General features: G+C 41.4%; 1 protein-coding gene across 1 annotated transcript in view; it reads right to left on the bottom strand.

Annotated features, from left to right (window-relative positions):
- elk4 (ETS transcription factor ELK4) overlaps positions 1–20,882 on the bottom strand; it is a 39,416-nt gene that overhangs the window by 11,127 nt on the left and 7,407 nt on the right. Inside the window, exon 2 of the mRNA XM_080460866.1 lies at positions 1,223–1,437. Within this exon, the coding sequence (XP_080316992.1) occupies positions 1,223–1,429 (207 nt within the window). The 5' untranslated portion in view covers positions 1,430–1,437. The remainder of the gene's footprint in view (positions 1–1,222; positions 1,438–20,882) is intronic.

Consider the following 20,882-nt stretch of genomic DNA (forward strand, 5'->3'; position numbering starts at 1 on the left):
CAAACTGGACCTCTGAACTTTTTAATTGAATAACCCTGCTCTATCCCCTCACATCAATGGGAATAGCAGAAAGCTGTCACCTTTGAGCGTGGTCCAGCAGGTGTCTTCCTATAAAAATGGGAGTTTTTCCTTTCCACAATCTCTTACTGTTCTTGTCATGTGGATTTGTTGTGTTTTCTCTGTAAAACTTCCCTGAAATGACTGTCGTATTCAACGCTATATAAATAAAGCTGAATTGAATTGAAAATTGATTTGGGGCAGTGGTGGCCTAGAGGTTAGACATGTGGACACGACAGTCTACAGTCTACTACAACACAGATTCTTGACTGACTTGGAAGAAGGCTTTTATTTGGTTGTTTTCTAAAGAGAAAGTTGAGGGTAAATGTTATCGGAGTAATTAAAGACACCTACTCCACCAGAAAAAAGAGGATATATTATTTGTCACTGGATTTCTGCAAAACATTGACTGCACTCTATTGAGCAGCAGTGTCTTACTGGGTAAAGTATGCCTTGTGAAAACAATGCCTAATTCTAACTATAAAGTATGTTTCATGATTGACCATGGACATAACTCTACACAAAGATGATCTCTCATAGTTTTTTTTTCATATTTTGGACTTAAACACGTCAATCTAAATGTTATGGAGACAACTCAATCACGAACCAGGGTCAGTATCCCTACCCCAATTCCCAGTCTGTCTGTCCTATACTTTTCTCTCCTAAATCCTCTCAACCCAAACGGCCAGCAGAAAGCCGCCACCTCTGAGTCTGGTTTCTGCAAAGGTTTCTTCTTATTAGAGGGAGTTTTTCCTTTCCACTGTCACTCACGCTTGCTCATGTGGATTTGTTTGATTTCTCTCTGTTAAAAGCACCTAGAAATGACTGTGTTGTATTTGGTGCTACATAAATAAAGTTGAACTGAATTGAATTGAATGTTTTTCATGATTATAATCAATTCACAATGATCTGTTAGAATGAAAACAGGAAGAGTTAAATCCAGGGTGTTTGGCTGGTTATTGGAGCTCCCACCCACTTCTGACAATTGTTGTATGAACAATTTGATGAACATCTTTTAATTACTAAACAGAAGTCTGAGGAATATCGAGTTAGTTTATATCAGATTGGGCCAAATTTGGACATGCATGTAAAAGTCTGATCTCCTGGTTGGATTTGTCCCACATGTTATACACCGGGGCAGAAAAAAGGAGACTAGACTGTTTACCTTGTCATAGTAGTATCTGAGCGCCCTGCTGAGTTTGTCGTAGTTCATGTTGGGCTTGTTCTTGCGGGCTCCCCACAGTCGGGCCACCTCCTCCGCCTGCAGCAGTTTGAACTCTCCTTCCTCGTTGGTCCAGCAGATGAGCTGCTCATTGCTGGAGTCCAAAAGGAGCTGGAGGAGGAACTGCCATAGGGTGACAGAGTTGTCCATATCTCTCACTGAAAACACACAGCACAGATATCATGAGGGCTAGTTTAGCAGCGCACATACATTGAAAAAAAATATAAACGCAACACTTTTGTTTTTGCTCCCATTTTTCATGAGCTGAACTCAAAGTTGTAAGACTTTTTCTACGTATGCAAAAGGCATATTTCTCTCAAATATTGTAGACAGATTTTTCTAAATCTGTGTAAGGGAGCACTTTTCCTTTGCCAAGATAATCCATCCTACAAGACAGGTATGGCATATCAAGATGCTGATTCGACAGCATGAATATTGCTCAGGTGTGCCTTAGGGTGGCCACAATAAAAGGCCATTCTGAAAAGTGCAGTTTTGCTTTATTTTACTTTTGATCAAACACACACACACACACCCTCTGTGTGTGTGTGTGTGTGTGTGTGTGTGTGTGTGTGTGTGTGTGTGTGTGTGTGTGTGTGTGTGTGTAGGACTTTTCCACAAAAAAGAACCAGGTTCTAGTTCAGGGCCGGTGCCAGGGCCAGTTCTTAAATGAGCACCACCAAAGAACCGGTTCACTTTCCACCGTTAGCGGAGCCAAGTGAGAAAAGAAATAACGTGTGTATGAGTTTGGGGTTTATTTTTCAACATTTGCGCATTACATTGTGAATTTTTGCTCCTTTCACTTTATTTCTGGGTATGTCTGCATCAAATGCTTCAACATCGGAGAAGAATAGAGGTGTACAATGATAGAACGAAGCTCTAAAACTGTTTCCAATGGCAACCTCTGTAGACACACTGATTAAAGTTCTTTCACGTGAAGCGCCTTTAAAAGGCTCATTTTATGCCTATAAAATCCAAGCTTTCATTTACAGTAGTATGTAGTTTGTTTTTTAGTTGCTGATGAACCAAGAGTATTCACTATAAAGAAGTTCTGTGGTTAGAAAATAATATTGGAGCGTCTCGGAGCGGAGCGGAGCAGCTGCACACTGGATTGCTCAGCGGCTGCAGCTCCTCAGCCTGCGGTCAGAACACGAAACAAGACCTGGACGTGACATTAGTTATAATAATGTTACCAAGAAAAATAAACGACAATGGAAAACTGCTTCTAAATTGTATCCGACGTAGCTGACTGACAGGAGCTCTCGAGAGCCGCGGCTCCGCGAACGTGAATTAAATAAATACTGTTCCCTCGTGTTATTAACTTCAGGGAGCGACTTATTATATCGTTCCCACGCGTGTTTTTAAATTTTTTTCTCTATAACCACTCTGGGGCCCTGTGTTCGCTGGAGTTTTCAGAAAGCCGGTACAGCCTCGCTACCGCCTTTTAGGTAGCGATAACTCCAGAGATAACTCCAGCCGATGACTCGTCGGGTCCCAGTCTGGCTCCTCTTTGGCCCAGCAACGAAGTGGGGCCAGCATAGCACCAGTTTAGCCCCTGTTTGGCCGGGGCTTTGGCAGTGGAAAGACAAAGAACTGGTGCTAAGGCTGGCCCTGGCTCCGAACTAGCACTTGGTTCTTTCCGGTGGAAATTTACATTTATTTCAGTGATCCTTTGGCGAACCACTAGAGGGAGCCCCGATTACCACTAGTGGTACGTAGGGATGGGAATTGATAAGATTTTTCCGATTCAGATTCTATTTTCGATTCTGTTAAACGATTCAATTCTTTATCGGTTCTCTTACCGATTTTTCTTTTTTTTATTATTATTATTTTTAAAAAGGAGAATTAACAGGTAGATTACTAGGGGTGGGAATTGATAAGATTTTATCAATTCTTCTAATGATTCCTGAGGAACAAATTAATCTTTTCCAAACATGAAACTTGAATTATAATTTATTCCTTAAAAAAGAACAGTCAAATGTGTATTTGCCTTCATTAGATGTCCCCCAGGAATTTATACTTTTTCAAATTTTGTGCTGTTGACAGGTTAACCCTCTCTGGGAGGTCGGAGACTGGAGATGAATGTGGAAGTGACATACGAGGAGGAACTCCTTCTCTCGGTCTGCAGGGAATGCTGAGTTTTCACATTGTGTTGGTGCTTTTTTTGAGGGGATATTCAACACAGAATGATCTAATACATGGACATACAGTAGTTATCCTCTATATTGTGTATGTCTACACAGTAGACATACTCTAGTAGATAATTTTTTACTGTATGGTGTGAAAACTAGAGGCTCACACATACAGAAAGTTCTACTAGCATATGTCTACGCTGTCGGCTCATTGGAGCAGACATTCACTACACGGGACAGATTGACGGAGTCAATTTATTAAAAGTCCCTTATTAGTCCTCAGACAGGACATTTCTTCGCCAAATGGACCGTCTTCAGTAGCCACACAGCGCAGCGCTCTGGGGAGGTGATGGAGGCTGGGGGTGGAGCTCAGGGAGTAATGGTGCAGGTTGTTTTGACTATCAGAGTAAACCGGAGTACCGGAGGAGAACCAGCACACACAGAGAGAGAACATGAAAACTCCACACAGAAAGGCTCCTGCCGGGATTTGCACCGAGACTTTTTTTTTTTTTAACTGGGACCTTCTGGCTGTGAGGCGAGAGGCTGTGGACTCTGTGGATTCAGGATGTGGTGAGATGAACATGTAGTACCATATTGTATTATTTTGTCGTTTATCGTCTCCCACTTTACACCACTTCTTCCTCTCCATGTTTTCTCCTGGTTGAAGGAGCTCTGCGTCACAGTGTGTGACGTAATGCAACGAACCGCAACGCGACTTGACCCCGTGCTGGGAAATGAATCGTTAAGAAGAATCGAACACATATAAGGTGTACGATTCCGATGGAATTGATCAATTGGAACCGGTTCTCAGTCAGAACCGGTTTTCGATTCCCATCCCTAGTGGTACGCGTACCACACTTTGAGAATGACTGCATTAGAGGGTTTGTAAAGAGTTTGTGAAAAGGATACGCAAGAATCACTCTCCCCTCAGTATTAGACGAGCTGTAGTGCTGCACCTGTAGTCACAGGTGAGAAGCAGGACTATTCGCCTCCCGGAAGGTCTCGGAGAAAAGACGCTGCTGCTTCAGGTAATTTGTAGAACTGTTTTTCTCCGTTCGGGAGGACGACTCTCAGAGTCGTTGGATGGAGGAGGCTGAATTGGAACTTCTTTGCATGCAGCTCTTTCATAACTTTGTTGTATTCCTTTCTGCGCTTCACCAGGTTTGCACGCAGATCTTGGAAGAACATCACGGCGTTTCCATTGGAAGTGATGGTCTGGATGTCTTGGCGGCTATTCTGAGAATGTTGTCCCGGTCCTGGTACTTCAATAGACGGATGATAATGGTTCTGGGTCACTTTTCTCCTGGCGGGCGGTATGTCAGAGACCGATGCGCCCTTTCAATAAAACTGGCTCTGGAAAGTGCTGTTGTCCCAGCACGGAGGGGAACCAATGTGTAAAACAATTGAACCGGATTCGTTCCCTCTCCGCCCTCCTGTAGGTTGACAATGTGTACGGCTTTAGTTCTCTCGGTGGTCTACTTGTTCGCGAGGAACTCCTTCTCCTTCAACAGGCGGTTGACATGGGTGTCCAGGTCAGCGAGCTTGTCTTCAGCCGAGTTAATTCGCTCCTCCGCAATACGTGAACTTATTCCGTCTATCGCCGTTTTCAACCCCGAAATAGAGTGATTAAGGCAGTTTTAGCATCGAGCTTCTGGGAGAGTGCTTCATTACCACATTTTATTTCTTGTAGTATGGTGATGCTTCCTTCTACTCCACACTGTTCTTCCAAGACCATGTTGTGTTACGCGCTCGATTTGCCTGCTGCAGCTTCCCGAGAAGAAAAGTGGTTGATAATTGAGCTTTGCGTCTTATTTCGAGATCTCAAGTCCATACATTCCACAGTTTGCAGCCAGCGAGCATGCTAGGGAAGTAGCACTGTGCTATCCAACTTTTCATGACAACATGTTGCTGTTTGGACAGATTTTATAATCAAAACACCACAAAGCAACACAGCAATGTGGATGTTTGCAAAGCAGTGGTACAGCGAGGCGGTCGCTTTGTCAACAGACGTCACCGTTTTAAATTGCCAGCTCGCCGAACAGAACGGCACTGACTGCGGCATCAAAACAATGATCAGCTCGCTCCTCCGCTGTAGCAGTCGATTCACACCTCCTACTCCGCGCTAAACTCCCTGAAAATAGTCCCAATCATTCGTGTTGTGTTGGAGCTGGAAACACTGCTGTTTGTGCTGTGTTGCTCAAGAATTTCCCCAGGGATTAATAAAGTGATTCTGAGGTTTGAAAGATAGAACTACTTTATTATGAGATGATGACGTCACACAGACCCCCACGTTGTCCAAATAGAACAAAAATACTTTGGACTGCTTCCTTTTCTGTCCTTATACTAACCTCAAGGTGTCTTTTGAGAGAATACATGCATACATTTGTACAATTCATACATTACTGTAGAGAGGAGTTTATTACAGCCTCATTCAAAGTCAATATTATTGATAATAATAATATTAAAGCAAACAGAGCTCTGCTATTAGAATTGTATCAGCAGATATACAAATTTAAGTATCGGGACCGGATCGGAAGTGAAAAAACATGGATCGGTGCTTCCCTACTGCTATGTAGATGAGCAAACCGCTCAAAATCCTTAATGTCAAGCCCTGCATTAGTATAGTGACCAAGCCTGGGTTTACGGCTTTGATAAGCACAATGGACAAGCGGTTGGTTTGTTGTGGTGAACGCTTACAAGACTGCAAGTCGCAGTATTTAGTAAGTTTACAACTGTAATTGAAGTAGAAGATAAATAAACTGTCTTTCATATTAATACATGCTTCATTTGACTTTATCTTAACATAAGCCTAGCCTATAAGAAAGAACAATTTATGTATAATAAGTCCGATATTGTTTATTATAATACAGATTGGTGTATTGCTTGTGTTTGTTGAAAAATACATGAGAAAAGGACCTTGAAAAAATAATAGCATATTAAACGGCAATTGCTATATTGAGGAAAAGAAATCGCTATTAGATTATCCAAAATCGTTCAGCCCGAGTTCTATCACGGCTTTTTTTGAGGTGACATTTTGGGTTTCTGAATGAGAGGAGGGAGGTGGTGGGATTCGGAGTTCAGAACTTTGATGGCGAATATAAACGAAACCACTCGACAAGTCAAAAAGTTGAACTGAATTTTTGAGTAGGAGCGTCTCCTCTGTCATTTAATTGTGTTTTGAAGCCGATACGATATTTGCCCTCAGAGGAGATAACAGTTACTACTGAAAATGATTACAATCTCAACATAAAGTCAATTTTAATGAAACATTCTGGTGCAAAATACAATGAAATGTAAAATAAAACTTGTATAAATCCTACATAATCACCTTGCTTGGTGGGACCAGATTGGAGCCTCTTGGTCGGTTTTGGCCCCCAGGCCTTATGTTCTCTACTGTAAAGGTAAACTGAAACTAAGGACCGTCCATGCTACCCGTGACGTCCAAATCGTCATCCACCCTGTGCGCTAGGGTCCGCTCTAACCCTCTTCGGTTGCCTGCGCAGCCCAAATTTATTGACCGTGCGACCTGTGTGCGCCGAGTGCGCATGCGCCAGAGCCTACTGGGCGCTTGTGTGAGGAGATTCTCTTTCTCCCCATCTGAACAATTGCAATATAAAAGCAAATAAAGATGCACAACGCCGAGCAGCAGAAGTGGAGATATATCTGTGCATTCAAAATGCCATCAATAAAATGCACCTGTGTTCATTGTTCATAACATATGCTTGCCCATACCATAACCCCACCGCCACCATGGGCCACTCGATCCACAACATTGACATAAGCAAACTGCGCACCCACACGACGTCACACACGCTGTCTGCCATCTGCCCTGAACAGTGAAAACCGGGATTCATCAGTGAAGAGAACACCTCTACAACATGCCAGACTCCATCGAATGTGAGCATTTGCCCACTCAGGTCGGTTACGAAGTGCAGTAAGGTTGAGACCCTGATGAGGACGACAAGCATGCAGATGAGCTTCCCTGAGATGGTTTCTGACAGTTTGTGCAGAAATTCTTTGGTTATGCAAACCGATTGTTGCAGCAGCTGTCCGGGGGGCTGGTCTGAGACGAACATGGAGGGGAACATGCTGGATGTGGAGGTACTGGGCTGGTGTGGTTACAAATGGTCTGCGGTTGTGAGGCCGGTTGGACGTACTGCCAAATTCTCTGAAACGCCTTTGGATGGTTAGCAGAGTGGTTGTCTCCCAATCGGAAGGTTGCAGGTTTGATTCCAATCTCTGCCATCTCTGCCTGCCCACATGCCGAAGTGTCCTTGGGCAAGACATTGAACCCCAAACTGAACCCCAAACTGCACCCCAATTGGGGTGACAGCGCCTTGCACGGCTGCAGCCTCCAATGGTGTGTGAATGGGTGAATGTGATGAACCATGAAAGCACTTTGGGGCTGCTGTTAGCGAAAAGGCACTAAATAAGTGAGTCCATTTAACATTTAGAGAAATGAACATTCAATTCACGGGTAACAGCTCTGGTGGACATTCCTGCTGTCAGCATACCAATTGCACGCTCCTTCAAAACCTGCAACATCTGTGGCATTGTGCTGTGTGATCAAACTGAGTGGCCTTTTATTGTGGCCACTCTAAGGCACATCTGTGCAATACCCATGCTGTCTAATCAGCATCTTGGTATGCTGCACCTGTGAGGTAGAATGGATGATCTTGGCAAAGGAGAAGTGCTCACTAACACAGATTTAGACAGATTTGTGAACAACATTTGAGAGGAATAGGTCATTTGTGTATATACAAAATGTTTTACATCTTTGAGTTCAGCTCGTGAAAAATGGGAGCAAAATCATAAGTGTTGCGTTTACATTTTTGTTCAGTTTGTATATATACAGCTCTGGAAAAAAGTAAGACACCACTGCATTTTTTTTCTCTGAAATCAGCATCTCTACATATATGACAGCCATTCCATTCCAGCGTTTGTTGAATTCCAACACAAGCACACCTCATTGTGCTGAATGAGTTACTGATTAGGTGATCATCTGAACCTAATCTTATTTAAGGAGGAAAAGTATAAAAACCACTGCTGTGTTCATTACTAGTAGTACCTCAAAAACAATTGGAATCAAATAATAACTATTGACCATGCCACAAGAGTTGAAAATAAAGGTTCAATTCTGGCTTTACTGGCAGAGGGATACAGTGCGCGTCAGGTTGCTTCCATCCTTAAAATTTCCAAGACGGCGGTTCATAAGAATTAAGGTCCAGCAGCAGACACTGGAGACAACAAAGCTACAGACCGACAGCGGGCGAAAATGACTCTCCACTGACCGGGATGACCGTCAACTCATTCAAATGACACTCAGAAACCGTGGGATGACATCAAGTGACCTACAAAAAAATGGCAAATGGCAGCTGGGGTGAAGTGCACAGCAAGAACGGTTCGAAACAGGCTCCTATGGGCAGGGCTCAAGTCGTGTAATATGGAAACGAATGTGGCTCAAAAATCTAATTGAAATGTATTAACAGAAATGCTTTTTCATTTTCAGATTAAACTGCATTTTTTGACTCATAAATAAAAATTAATAATCAATCATCCAAACTGCATTTTCATTTTCTTTGACAAGGCTGCTTATTCTGTGACTGAATGAAAATGAAAAACAAAATGATTATTAAGATTTAATTTAAATTTTTTTTTTTTTCAAAAGACACTCCAGCAAATAGTGACCAAAATTAATTTGGAAATGTCAAACTTAGGATATAGCTGCATTGTCTGACTCATAAATTAAATTAATAATAGTTCATTCAAACTGCATTTGCATGTCCTTATTCAGGTTGTACATTTTATGGCAGAACTCAAAAGAAACCCTAAAGAGGGAATTGCTTTTTTCATTTTCATGTCCTCCCCGCAAAAAAAGAATCAAAATTCAATTCAACTTAGCATTTCCAAGCGGCACAGGAGAGTGACATCAACTGCTTCTGATTGTGCTGCACATCTAATACGCCAGGTGGCGCTGAGCAAGAGAAGAGATATGAGGCGCAAAGCAGCTCTTTAGATGTTACTGCATGACTAGAATCAGTTCATTAAAAAGATGTGTTCACTGAATCATTCGATGCTTATCAGGAGAAGCTCAGACTGTGTACCACCGTACGTTCAGCCGCAGCGCGTTCAACGGCCGCGGTGCGTTCAGCAACCACTGTACATTCAGTGACTGAAAAACCTTGCAGTACGTGAGCAGATCACTGAACAAGCACTGTTCCCTCGCTATGAGAGAATCTGACAATATGCCTCTGCCATGCTGTTTTCTCACTTTCCTGGTTTCACCATTCAGATGCGAGGCAATCAGAGGAAGGAGAGCGGCTACTGACGTCATTCTCCTGCACCGCTTGGAAATGCAAAGTCAAATTGAATTTTAAGCCTTTTTTTGCGCTGCAGACATGAAGGCGAAAAACAATTCCTTCTTTAGGTTTCCTTTTGAGTTCTGTTATAAAATGTGCAACCTGAATAAGAAAATGAGAATACAGTTTGGATGATGCATTCATAATTTTATTCATGAGTCAAACTATGCAGCTAGAACCTTGAAATGAAAAGGCATTTCTGCTAATGCATTTTAATTTTTAAATTTGACATTTCAAAATAAATTTTGGTCACTATTTGCTGGGGCATCTTTTGAAAATTTAAATTTAAACGTCTTTTGCTTTTTCATTTTAATGAAGTCACAGAATAAGCAGTCTTAAAAAAGAAAATGAAAATGCAGTTTGGATGATTGATTAATATTTTTTATGTACGAGTCAAAAAATGTAGCTTAATCTGAAAATTAAAAAGTATTTCTGTTAATACACTTTAATACAGAAGATTGTTTTGAAAATATGTTGTTTTGACTTTTATTTTGAAGTTGTGTAGGTCGAGTATGAAGCGCTTATTCAGTTGCAGATCTCGGGTCAGAGTGCGGGAGCGCTCACGCACCCCGTCTTGGAGAAACCGGAGTACAAAAACCGCTGTTTTCCACACTTTCGATTGTCCAAAACATCCAAAACAAGTCAGAAAGCAGAGCAGCCCGCCGACGCTTCCCCCACAGAGAGACTGAAGACTTTCCTCGGTGCAAATTCCAACACAGTGATGCTCCGTGGCGACGTAAAAAAAAAAAGATACCGGTACCAGCCGGGCCCAGTATAGTATTGTTTTAAAAGCGTCAGTACCGCGATACCAATACAGTACCGGTATACCGAACAATCCTATTATCTTGGAAGACAACTTGCTTCCTTCTGCTCTGACAATGTTCCCCAACTCTGAGGATTGGTTTTTCCAGCAGGACAATGCTCCATGCCACACAGCTAGGTCAATTAAGGTGTGGATGAAGGACCACCATATCAAGACCCTGTCATGGCCAGCCCAATCTCCAGACCTGAACCCCATTGAAAACCTCTGGAATGTAATCAAGAAGAAGATGGATGGTCACAAGCCATCAAACAAAGCTGAGCTACTTGAATTCTTGTGCCAGGAGTGGAATAAAGTCAACCAAGAACAATGTGAAAGACTGGTGGAGAGGATGCCAAGACGTATGACAGCTGTGATTAAAAAGCAGGGCTATTCCACCAAACATTGATTCCTGATCTCTTCCTAAGTTACAACATTAGTATTGTGTTGTTTTAAAATGAATATGATCTTGTCTTCTTCGCATTATTTGAGGTCTGAAAACATTGCTTCTTTTTTGTCATTTTGACCATTTGTCATTTTCTGCAGGTAAATGCTCTAAATGACAATATTTCTATTTGGAATTTGGGAGAAATGTTGTCAGTAGTTTTAAGAATGAAACAAAAATGTTCATTTTACTCAACCACATACCTATAAGTAGTAAAATCAGAGACACGTTTAACTCGTTAAAATTTTTTTTACGGAATTAACGTAGCTTTATTTGCTTCCGTTTTATTTGTTTGTTTTTTTTAACTCCCTACCAGAGCAGCATGTGCAGCATCTCTTGTCGCAGCAACGTGAACAACCAAGCAGCACAATACGAGTGGAATAATATCAAGGCACAAAGTTGCACTTTAAAAAGTTTCCTGACGGCTGATTGAGAAAGTGAGTCATGAGTTTTACTTTTAAAGCCAAATTTAACGACCACAGAAGTAACTCTGTGTGTCCAAATATTAGGATCTCCGTGATATATTAGGATCTCCGTGATGCTGTGACTCCAATTCCCAAGAGGCAGTGCAAGATAATAATAATATAGCACTTTTTTTTCACGCGCACAGAGACCATTATTCATTCATACCAATCCCAGCGCCAATAGCCCCTCCGACCACCACCACCAACATTCATGCACCATTCTTACCCATTCATACGAGGCAATGTGGGTAAAGTGCCTTGGACCAGCCGGACACAAGGACAACGACTTGTTGATCTATTCGAACCCCCAACTCTCCGGTTATTGGACGACCGACTCTACCACTGAGCCCCGATCGACACACAAGAGATGGAAGATGACGGCAACCAGCTGCTAGACAACAAACTTTTTTTTTTTCTAAGGACCATAACTTTCTATTTTTGAACTTTCAAAAACTTTATCAAAATGACCTGGATTACCTCGAGAAATACATAGACAATTTTTTTCAGATTCTGTAAAATGGACGAAATTCCTCCAGACCTCACCCCCACTCCCACATCCAAAATAACCTCAGGTAATGGAAAAAAATTATCCCGAATTTCTCCACTCTCCAGCCCAGATTCACCCCTGCTGCTCTGAGGTAAGCGTCATACTGATCTCCATCGAACAGAAACTCACCGGACTTGACATCAGAATAGCACTTATCGAGGTTCGACATCGCGATTTTCAATGACTCCGCCAGAGCCTCGAATTCAGCCAGGAACAGATAGACACTCTCACCGCCGAAAACAAAACACTCAAACAATCAGTTAATACCCTCACTAACCAGCTCAATTCAACCGCCGCCGAAAATAAACAAATTAAAGAAACCATCCTCGACCACCAGTCACGCAGCATGCGGGACAATCTTGTCTTCACCGGCATTCCTGAACACTCCACAGACGACCCCGAAAACTGTTAAGAACTTTATGACTGACCAACTCGAAGTCGACTAATCGGATCATACGTAAATTGAATGTAAAACATACAGCTTATCGCACCAGCATGAAGCTGCTCTTATATAACCATCACTAGTTTTCAGCTTGAAGTGTTTAAGGTATATGCTAACTAAAAATAAAGACAATTAAGATGATAGTTCATTAAACCTTTAATTAAATATGCTTGAAGCAACAAACACTGGTTTAACTGTGTAGTATAAACACAAACACAGTAATAACAAAAATAAACGGCACTGGCAATCATGTGAATCAATTAAACAATTCATGAGTGAGTTGGGACTTGGCGATAGTTGGCGGCTTCAACATCCATCTACAAAAGAGTATTAATTTTTTTTTCACCCATTCACCAGTCTTTCTCACGAATTGATCTGTTCCTCACCAGCAATTCAGTTATTTCAAATATTTTAGAAACAAAAATCCACCTCATCATCATCAGTGCTCACGCCCCTGTAACATTCACTCTAAACAAAACCACCCCACACAGACCTAACACCAGATGGCGCTTCAATACATCCCTCTTAACTGATACTGAATTTAAGGATCTCATTACAAAAGAGTGGGCATCCTTCCTAGAAATAAATAATTCTCCAGTCATCTCTGTCCATTCTATGGGAAGTGAGTAAAGCAGTGCTTAGAGGCATAATTATTTAATTTCCTGTGCACAAAAAAAAGAAAGAACAACAAGAAATAAAATTGGAACAAAATATCAAACACTTGGGGGATATTATTGCAAACAACCCAACAGAAGAATTCCATAGTGAACTTAGAAAATACAAATTTAAACTAAACGAAATTATATAAAAAAAACAAAAAAAAATTTCACATACACAGACTCAGACAAGAACACTTCCATCATAACAATAAATCTGGAAAATATTTAGCAAACAAAATAAAACCAAATAAAGAAAAAACTACTATTTCTACTATCAAAAACCTAGCAGGGAAACCAATAAACTCACCAGAAGAAATAAATATTAGTTTTAAAGAATTTTAAGCTAATCTATACTCATCAGAAAATAACCCAAACCAAGAACACACCGTTTCATTTTTGAACAACATTAATCTACCCAAACTCAATGAAGACCATTGCCCGTATTCACAAAGCATCCTAAGGCTAAAAGTCGCTCTTGGTGACGTCACTCTTGAAAAAAATCGTAGAATTCTTCGAAATTTAAGATTTTTCTTAGAATTTTTCCTTACTAAGATAAGGAAGCATTTCAAGCCCTAAGAGTGCTCCTAAGGTGAAAAACTGCTAAAAGTAGTGAGGAGGACTTTTAAGAACCTGACGTAACAGTTTCTTAAACAGACAAAGATGGCGGAAAGAAGGAAAGGCGTTCGCCATTTGTTTAACGACAACGATTTAATGACACGCTACCGGCTCGATCGTGCAAGATTAATCCTTGTTGTCGACCTCGTCACGGATGAGCTTACTTCACCGACACAACGAAGCAACGTAATAACGCCCGAGATGAAGGTGATAACAACATTGCGATACCTCGCTACAGGGAAGATGCAGCAGTGCAGCGGCGATGACTTGGGTCTGTCCCAACCCACCGTCAGCAGAGTGATCAGCCAGACCATTGCAGCACTTTCACAGCCCCACATTGTTTTAAAATGTATTCGCTATCCGTTGGATGCTCACTCGTTGCAGTCAAACAAACGGGCATTCATGGACATAGCGGGTTTCCCTGGTGTTGTTGGTGTCATTGATGGCACCGTCACAAGACGAGGCTGATTATGTCAACAGAAAACGCTACCACAGCATCAACACGCAGATTGTTTGTAATGCAAACTGTATGATTGTGGGCGTTGTAGCAAAATGGCCGGGCTCAACGCACGACTCCCGGATGCTGTCTGAGAGCAGGCTGAGAGCTGTTTGAAGGACGCTACGTGCCAGGTGAGTGCCACCTGTTAGGGGACTGTGGTTACCCGTGTAAACCTTGGCTTCTCACTCCATACCTTCTTCCAGACGCAGGACCACAACTGAATTACAACAGGTAAACAATGTTAAATTATAGCCTATAATGCATTGACATTAAGGAGCAGTTGGATTATCTTATTACTTAGTCTCCTTAAAACAATTTACAGTCTTCTACGATTATCTATAATTTCCAGCTCTTGTGTGCAGCTGCTTTATTTTTTGTTTTGTTTGTGCATAGGGCCCATAAGAAAACACCGGGGTATTGGACAGTTGAAACGGAGATTCCATGTGTTGCACGGGGAAGTGAGGCTGTCACCAGGAAAGGTCTGCCAAATAATAATCGCCTGTACAGTACTTCACAATATCTGCAAGGCCAGGCACCTCCCCAAATCTCCTGAGGAAGGGCAGGACAGCGGTGATAAAGAGGATGGTTTTGAAACGATCAGCAACTGCAGCAGGAGGGCAATTTCGCTTTGACAGGGAATCCGTACAAAGCTCAATTTACACAGTTGCACTTTAGGTAATTTCCCATCAGTGAATGCATTGAACCAACATATACGTAAACAGTGAAACGTGTTAAAGTAAATCACAAGATGCATCATTTATTTGTCAGCCAATTTATTTTTCAAATGCTCAATTTTGAGCCTGTAATACTCATCCTGTAGAAGGGCTTTTTTGTGCTGTTTAAGAAGATCCGTCTCTGCTTCCAACTTCTCCTGCAGGGATGTTGGCGAGGAAGCAGGAGCAAGAGGAGGAAGAGGAGGAGGACGTGTCTCAGGCTGAATGTGGTCCTGTGATGTGGAAGGCCCGGGTTCCTCTGATGGCTCAGAGCTGTAGAGAAGAGACAATATTTAGCCTTGGTCATTATTGTTGCTGATTTTTTATTTATTTTCCTGCATTCCACATGCCTACACAATACCTTGAAAATATAATTATTTCCATTTTATTTATATTACACCAATTACAACAATAAGTCATGTCACAGCGCTCATCACAATATATTGAATTTTCAGAGGAAACACAAATAAACCCCACCTGAAAATAGACAAAGAGAAAAACTTTTATTTACAGTAGGATGCATTATCTTCTCTGGTGAAAATCAATTTGTCCTACCTTTGACGCAGTCCTGCCAGCTGAATCAATGAGCTGTCAATGCCCTCCTCCAGGCCACTGACGCTGGTGTCAGACCTTCCTAACACACTAAACAGTGTCTACCAGCTGGGACGGCTGTTTAGCTGGTGATCCACCCCCTAAAGAGTTTAGTAAATGAGCATATAAAATTCACAAACATTCATACAAATTAATATCAAAGAAAGTGATGTCAGCAATCATAGCTTTAATGGTATATACTACTACATTCACCTGTTTGAGAAGAACTTCGTTTGAATGCTGTAATCTCCGCTGTGGCTTTCAACTGCAGCACGTACCAGCGCTTCTCACACTCGTCACTTGTGCGTACAAGGAGAGGGAACGATGCATTGAGTGGCTGGGCAATGCGCTCCCAGGTCTGCCTCTTCCCTTGTGCAGTGATCCCGGGACCCAGTTTGCCTCTTCATATGGTTTATTTTCCTCCACGAGCTATGCTAACAGCAGGCACTGCTCTTATGTCCAGTTGGGCTTTCCAGTTTTTGTTTTTTGGTTTCCATTCCAGTGTGTTCCGTTTGTTGTTGTAATCATTCTGCCAAATCTAATCTCTTTTTATAACAGCTCCACCAATCACAGTAATTGGTCACAGCTGCGTCCACCATTAATATCAAATACATTAAGTGGAAAAAAGACCAAAAAGATAACAATAATCAAATCAATATAACATGTGAATCAGGTAAGTTCAATCATTTTTGAGCTGTGTACAAATTAAGTTTTTTGAGTTTCATAAAATGGACAAAATAATTTTCATGATTACACATTTTTAATACAGCGCAAGATATTTGATCGGTTCATTTTACTCTTCATTCATTACTGCATGTATTCCCGAAGCGTCTCAGAGTCCTCTCAGGGAGCTCCTATCTTAGCCTAAAAGTTCCCAGCAAGGAATCTCAGCATAAAAGTGATTCAGGAAGTATCTAAGAGTAACTCTTTGCAAGGAGTTGACAGCAACTTTTATCTTAGTGAGGAGGTGTGGTCGACCCCGTTACTATGTATGATGCAGTCTGCTGAAAGCTGTGATTGTTTGTTAGAGGAAGGAAGACAGAAGGGAGCCTCTGTGCTCCTTGTAAGCACAGAGGCTTTTAGAGTAAAATTAACCAATCAAATATCTGGGGCTGTATTAAAAATGTGTAATCATAAAAAAAATTTCATGTCGATTTTATGAAACTCAGACAAATTAATTTAATTTGTACACACCTTAAAATGATTGAACTTTCCTCATTCACATTCCGATTATTACATTGATTTGATTAGCATCTTTTCTGTCCATCTGGTTGTTTATACCACTTAATGTACTTGATATTAATGGTGGAGGCGACGCAGGCATCCCCAATTTCTTTGATTTACCACCAATGTTGGGCTGTGAAAGAACCATAATGGTCAGACTGACACTCTGCTGACAGAGTGTTGAGGCAGACCCAGTCATCACCGCTGCACTGCTGCAGCTCACCTGTAGACACGTATTGCAGTGTTGTTATCACTTTCATCTCAGTGTTATTGCGTTGCTTTGTTGTGGGGAAGTAAGATCCTCCCTGATGAGGTCGACAATAATCATTATTCCTGCACGATTGAGCCGGTAGTGTGTCATTAAATCGTTGTCATTAGTGGCGCCGCCAGGGGTGCCATCATGTGAGCAAAGAGGATAGTTCTTTGCGAGCGCACGGTGTGTGTGTCTGTGTGTGTGTGTGTGTGTGTGTGTGTGTGTGTGTGTGTGTGTGTGTGTGTGTGTGTGTGTGTGTGTGTGTGTGTGTGTGTGTGTGTGTGTGTGTGTGTGTGTGTACACCAAGCAGAGAAGTTGTGAATATGGATAAGGAGCACAGAGGCTTTTTTCTTTCTTCCTTCCTCTAACAACCAATCACAGCTTTCAGCAGACTGCGTCATACATAGTAACGGGGTTAACCACACCTCCTCACTAAGATAAAAGTTGCTGTCAACTCCTTGCAAAGAGTTACTCTGAGAAGTTTCCTGAATCACAATGCAAAAGTTTGGCTTTGGGGAACCATTTATTAATTGGGTCAAAATTCTTCACACTGCACCTTCAGCCACTGTTACCACAAACGGACTAACATCACAACCATTCACGCAGCACAGGGGGACAGCCCAGGGGGACTAGGCAAGGATGCCCACTCTCCTAAATTACTTTTCACCTCATCTTCATAGAACCCTTAGCTGCAGCTATCCGACAGAATACAAATATTCATGGAATCAAAACATCAAACCACCATCATAAAATATGTTATATGCCAACGACATAGTTCTCTTTTTACAGAAACCACACTTATCACTACAAGAAACTATTAAAGCAATAGACACCTATTCAAATATCTCAAACTACTCCATAAATTGGTAGAAATCTGCTATCCTCTCACTCCACAAAGACAGCTGGAATATGGCAACCCACACTCCACCCATTAATTTATGCACTGGTTATATCACATATTTAGGTATTCATGTTTCCTCTAAGCTGAGCCGAGTTGTTTACCCTCAACTACACCCCATTACTCAAAACAATAGCAGACACTCTCCTCCATTGAATGAATTTACCACTCTCCTTAATCGGCAGAATAGCGACAACAAAAATGACAATTTTACCCAAAATAAACTATCTCTTTAATATGATCCCATCCAAACTCACCCTTTCCTGGTTCAAATCTTAAAATTCAATTATTAATAAATAGTATTGGAAAAATAAAACACCAAGAATCAAACTAACAACCCTACAGAAACCCAAGACAAAAGGAGGACTTTCAGCACCAAATTTCCATCAATACTTCATTGCAAGTCAACTACAGTATATATTTCAATGGATCCACCCTCAACAGTCAGATATTATATGGTTAGACATAGAACAAACAGCGCGTGGCAATATCCCAACCGCAGATTTACCATTTATCGGCCCTTCAATTAAACACCACACCCATTTTAAAACAATAACAATATCAACAGCTCTGACAGCCTGGTGGGAATTCTACAAAATCACTGATTCCACTGTAGCACCATATAAAGTCACACCCATCTAGAACAACCCTGATTTTTTGAGCACCAAAAAACCATGTTACTTCCACACATGGTCAGACAAAGGAATCACGCACTTGGAACACATCTTTTTAAATAATAAACCAATTCCATTTTCCCACCTGGTCTAGGAGAACGGCATCAGGAGCAATCAATACCTGGAATACCTCCAAATCAAATCATCAATTAATGTCAAATGTAACACTGCAAACTTTGACCTCCATCTCTCACATCCTACTTTAGAATTCCTTAAAAAACCTCTCCAAAAAAAACTCCTGTCAAAAATATACAAAATAATATCTAAATTAGACAGCACTATAACATTACCAACAACAAAAAACACTCCGATTTCTCTGAGACGGAGTGCGCGACCGCTCCCACGCTCTGACCCGAGGTCCGAAACTGCGCTGCGCTTCATACTCGACCTACACAACTTAAAAATAAAAGTCAAAACAACGTATTTTCAAAACAATCTTCTCCCAACCGAGCTTGTACTTTGAAAAGAATACCGGATGAGCATGCGTAAATAACATGGAATCTGCGTCCATGTGAGAGTGCGCATGCGAAACTGACTCAAACGACCCGTGGAAACTCCGTAAAAAAAAATAGAGTGCATCAGAGAGAGAGAGAGAGAGTGTGAAGGGAAACAATGGCTGCTGCTACATCCACAAGGCCGCAACATGTAGAAAAAAACAGGCGCAAAGTGCTATATGGAAGTACTTTGGCTTCAAAACAAATGAGCACAGTGTCGCCATTAACACCGAAGCACCACTGTGCAACAGTGTTTGAGAACATGTCTGGCCAAGGGAGGAAACATCACTAACCTGGCTAAACACCTGAAGGACAAACACCTAGACCTGCATAAGGAGTTCAAAGAACAACAGGTAATAACTTATATAACCATGAAAAAGTAGCTTTGGGAAAAAAAATTAAGCTATTAAAAATATTAGTATTATAAGTATAATATAATAAATATAAAAGAATATAATATCAAAATATTTTATTTGAGCCATTTAATGTTATAAAGATTACTGCATAGTAACATACCAATTAAAGACGTTGGTCCTACTTAAGACAGGCTGTATCTAATTAAATTTTTTGTGTCTTCTTTTAATTTGGAAAAGTATCGAACTACATGGTGGTATCAGTATCAATACCAAAACGTTGGTATTGTGACAACACTAATACATACATGTATATTTACAAAGAGGTATACAAAATAAATACTAAATAAAATTTGACTTCAGGGGCCACATACAGTCCAGTTTCATCTTGAGTGGGCTGGACTGGTAAAATATTGCTATAATAACCTTTAAATTTACACTTTAAAGTTTTGCTTTGTTGTGGCGCACGTGTATGTATTGAAAATGTCTATGATTTTGCAAGATCACACAATTACTACTAGAAATGACTACAATCTCAACATAGTCAATTTCAACGAAACCTTCTGTAAAATACAGTGAAATGTAAAATAAAGAAAAAACTGAATAAAACTCTCCTATAAATCCTATATAACAACCTTGGTTGGTGTTTGTGGGGCCAGACTTAAAGCCTTTTGCGGCCGGTTTTGGCCCACGGGCCTTGTGTTTGACTCCCGTAGTAACGCAAAAGTGAAGCTTAGAGGAGTCACAGCGCAGCACCGAGCTGCAGGAGAGGCTGTCCACTGATTAAAGAGTGTCAACAGTTAAAACCTCTCCGTGCATGACCATTTGTCGATTCTTACAGAGTCCCATCGTCTGGACGGCTCACTGCCTTAAACTTCACTGAAATGGCACTGTCGCTACTTAAACTGGCTTTAGCAGCCAAAACACTGCCTTCCCGTCCCTGCTCCCCTATCGGAGGACATGCTCGCAAGTACCCCACCCAGTGAGTGCAGGACTCTGCTGTGAAGGTGGTGACTTGGAGCGGTGGTGTATTTGTGTCAATTAAAGAAAAAGAAAAAAGAAAGAAACTTGAAGGAGGGGCGGCAAGGATTTAGATATGGCGGCCCGCCACCACTAAATGAATGTAGAGCAGGGGTGTCAAACTCAGATCCTCGTGGGCCGCAGCCCTGCACGTTTTCAATGTCTCCCTCCCCTGAATGTCCTGATGGTTCATCATCACATTCAGCACAAAGCCAGATAACGAGCTGCTCATTGCAATCAGCTGTGTTGAAGCTGGGAGACATGCAAAACGTGCAGGGCTGCGGCCCTCGAGGCCTGGAGTTCGACACGTGTGATGTAGAGGAAACACCGACAACCTTATCTTTGTCACAAGATCCACAGAAGCAATTTAGACATCAGATAGGACAGACTAAATTGCAATAAATTATGTTTCTGTCACTGTGAAT

The sequence above is a fragment of the Lipophrys pholis genome (genome assembly GCF_963383615.2).
Source record: "Lipophrys pholis genome assembly, chromosome: 4".
Taxonomy (NCBI): domain Eukaryota; kingdom Metazoa; phylum Chordata; class Actinopteri; order Blenniiformes; family Blenniidae; genus Lipophrys; species Lipophrys pholis.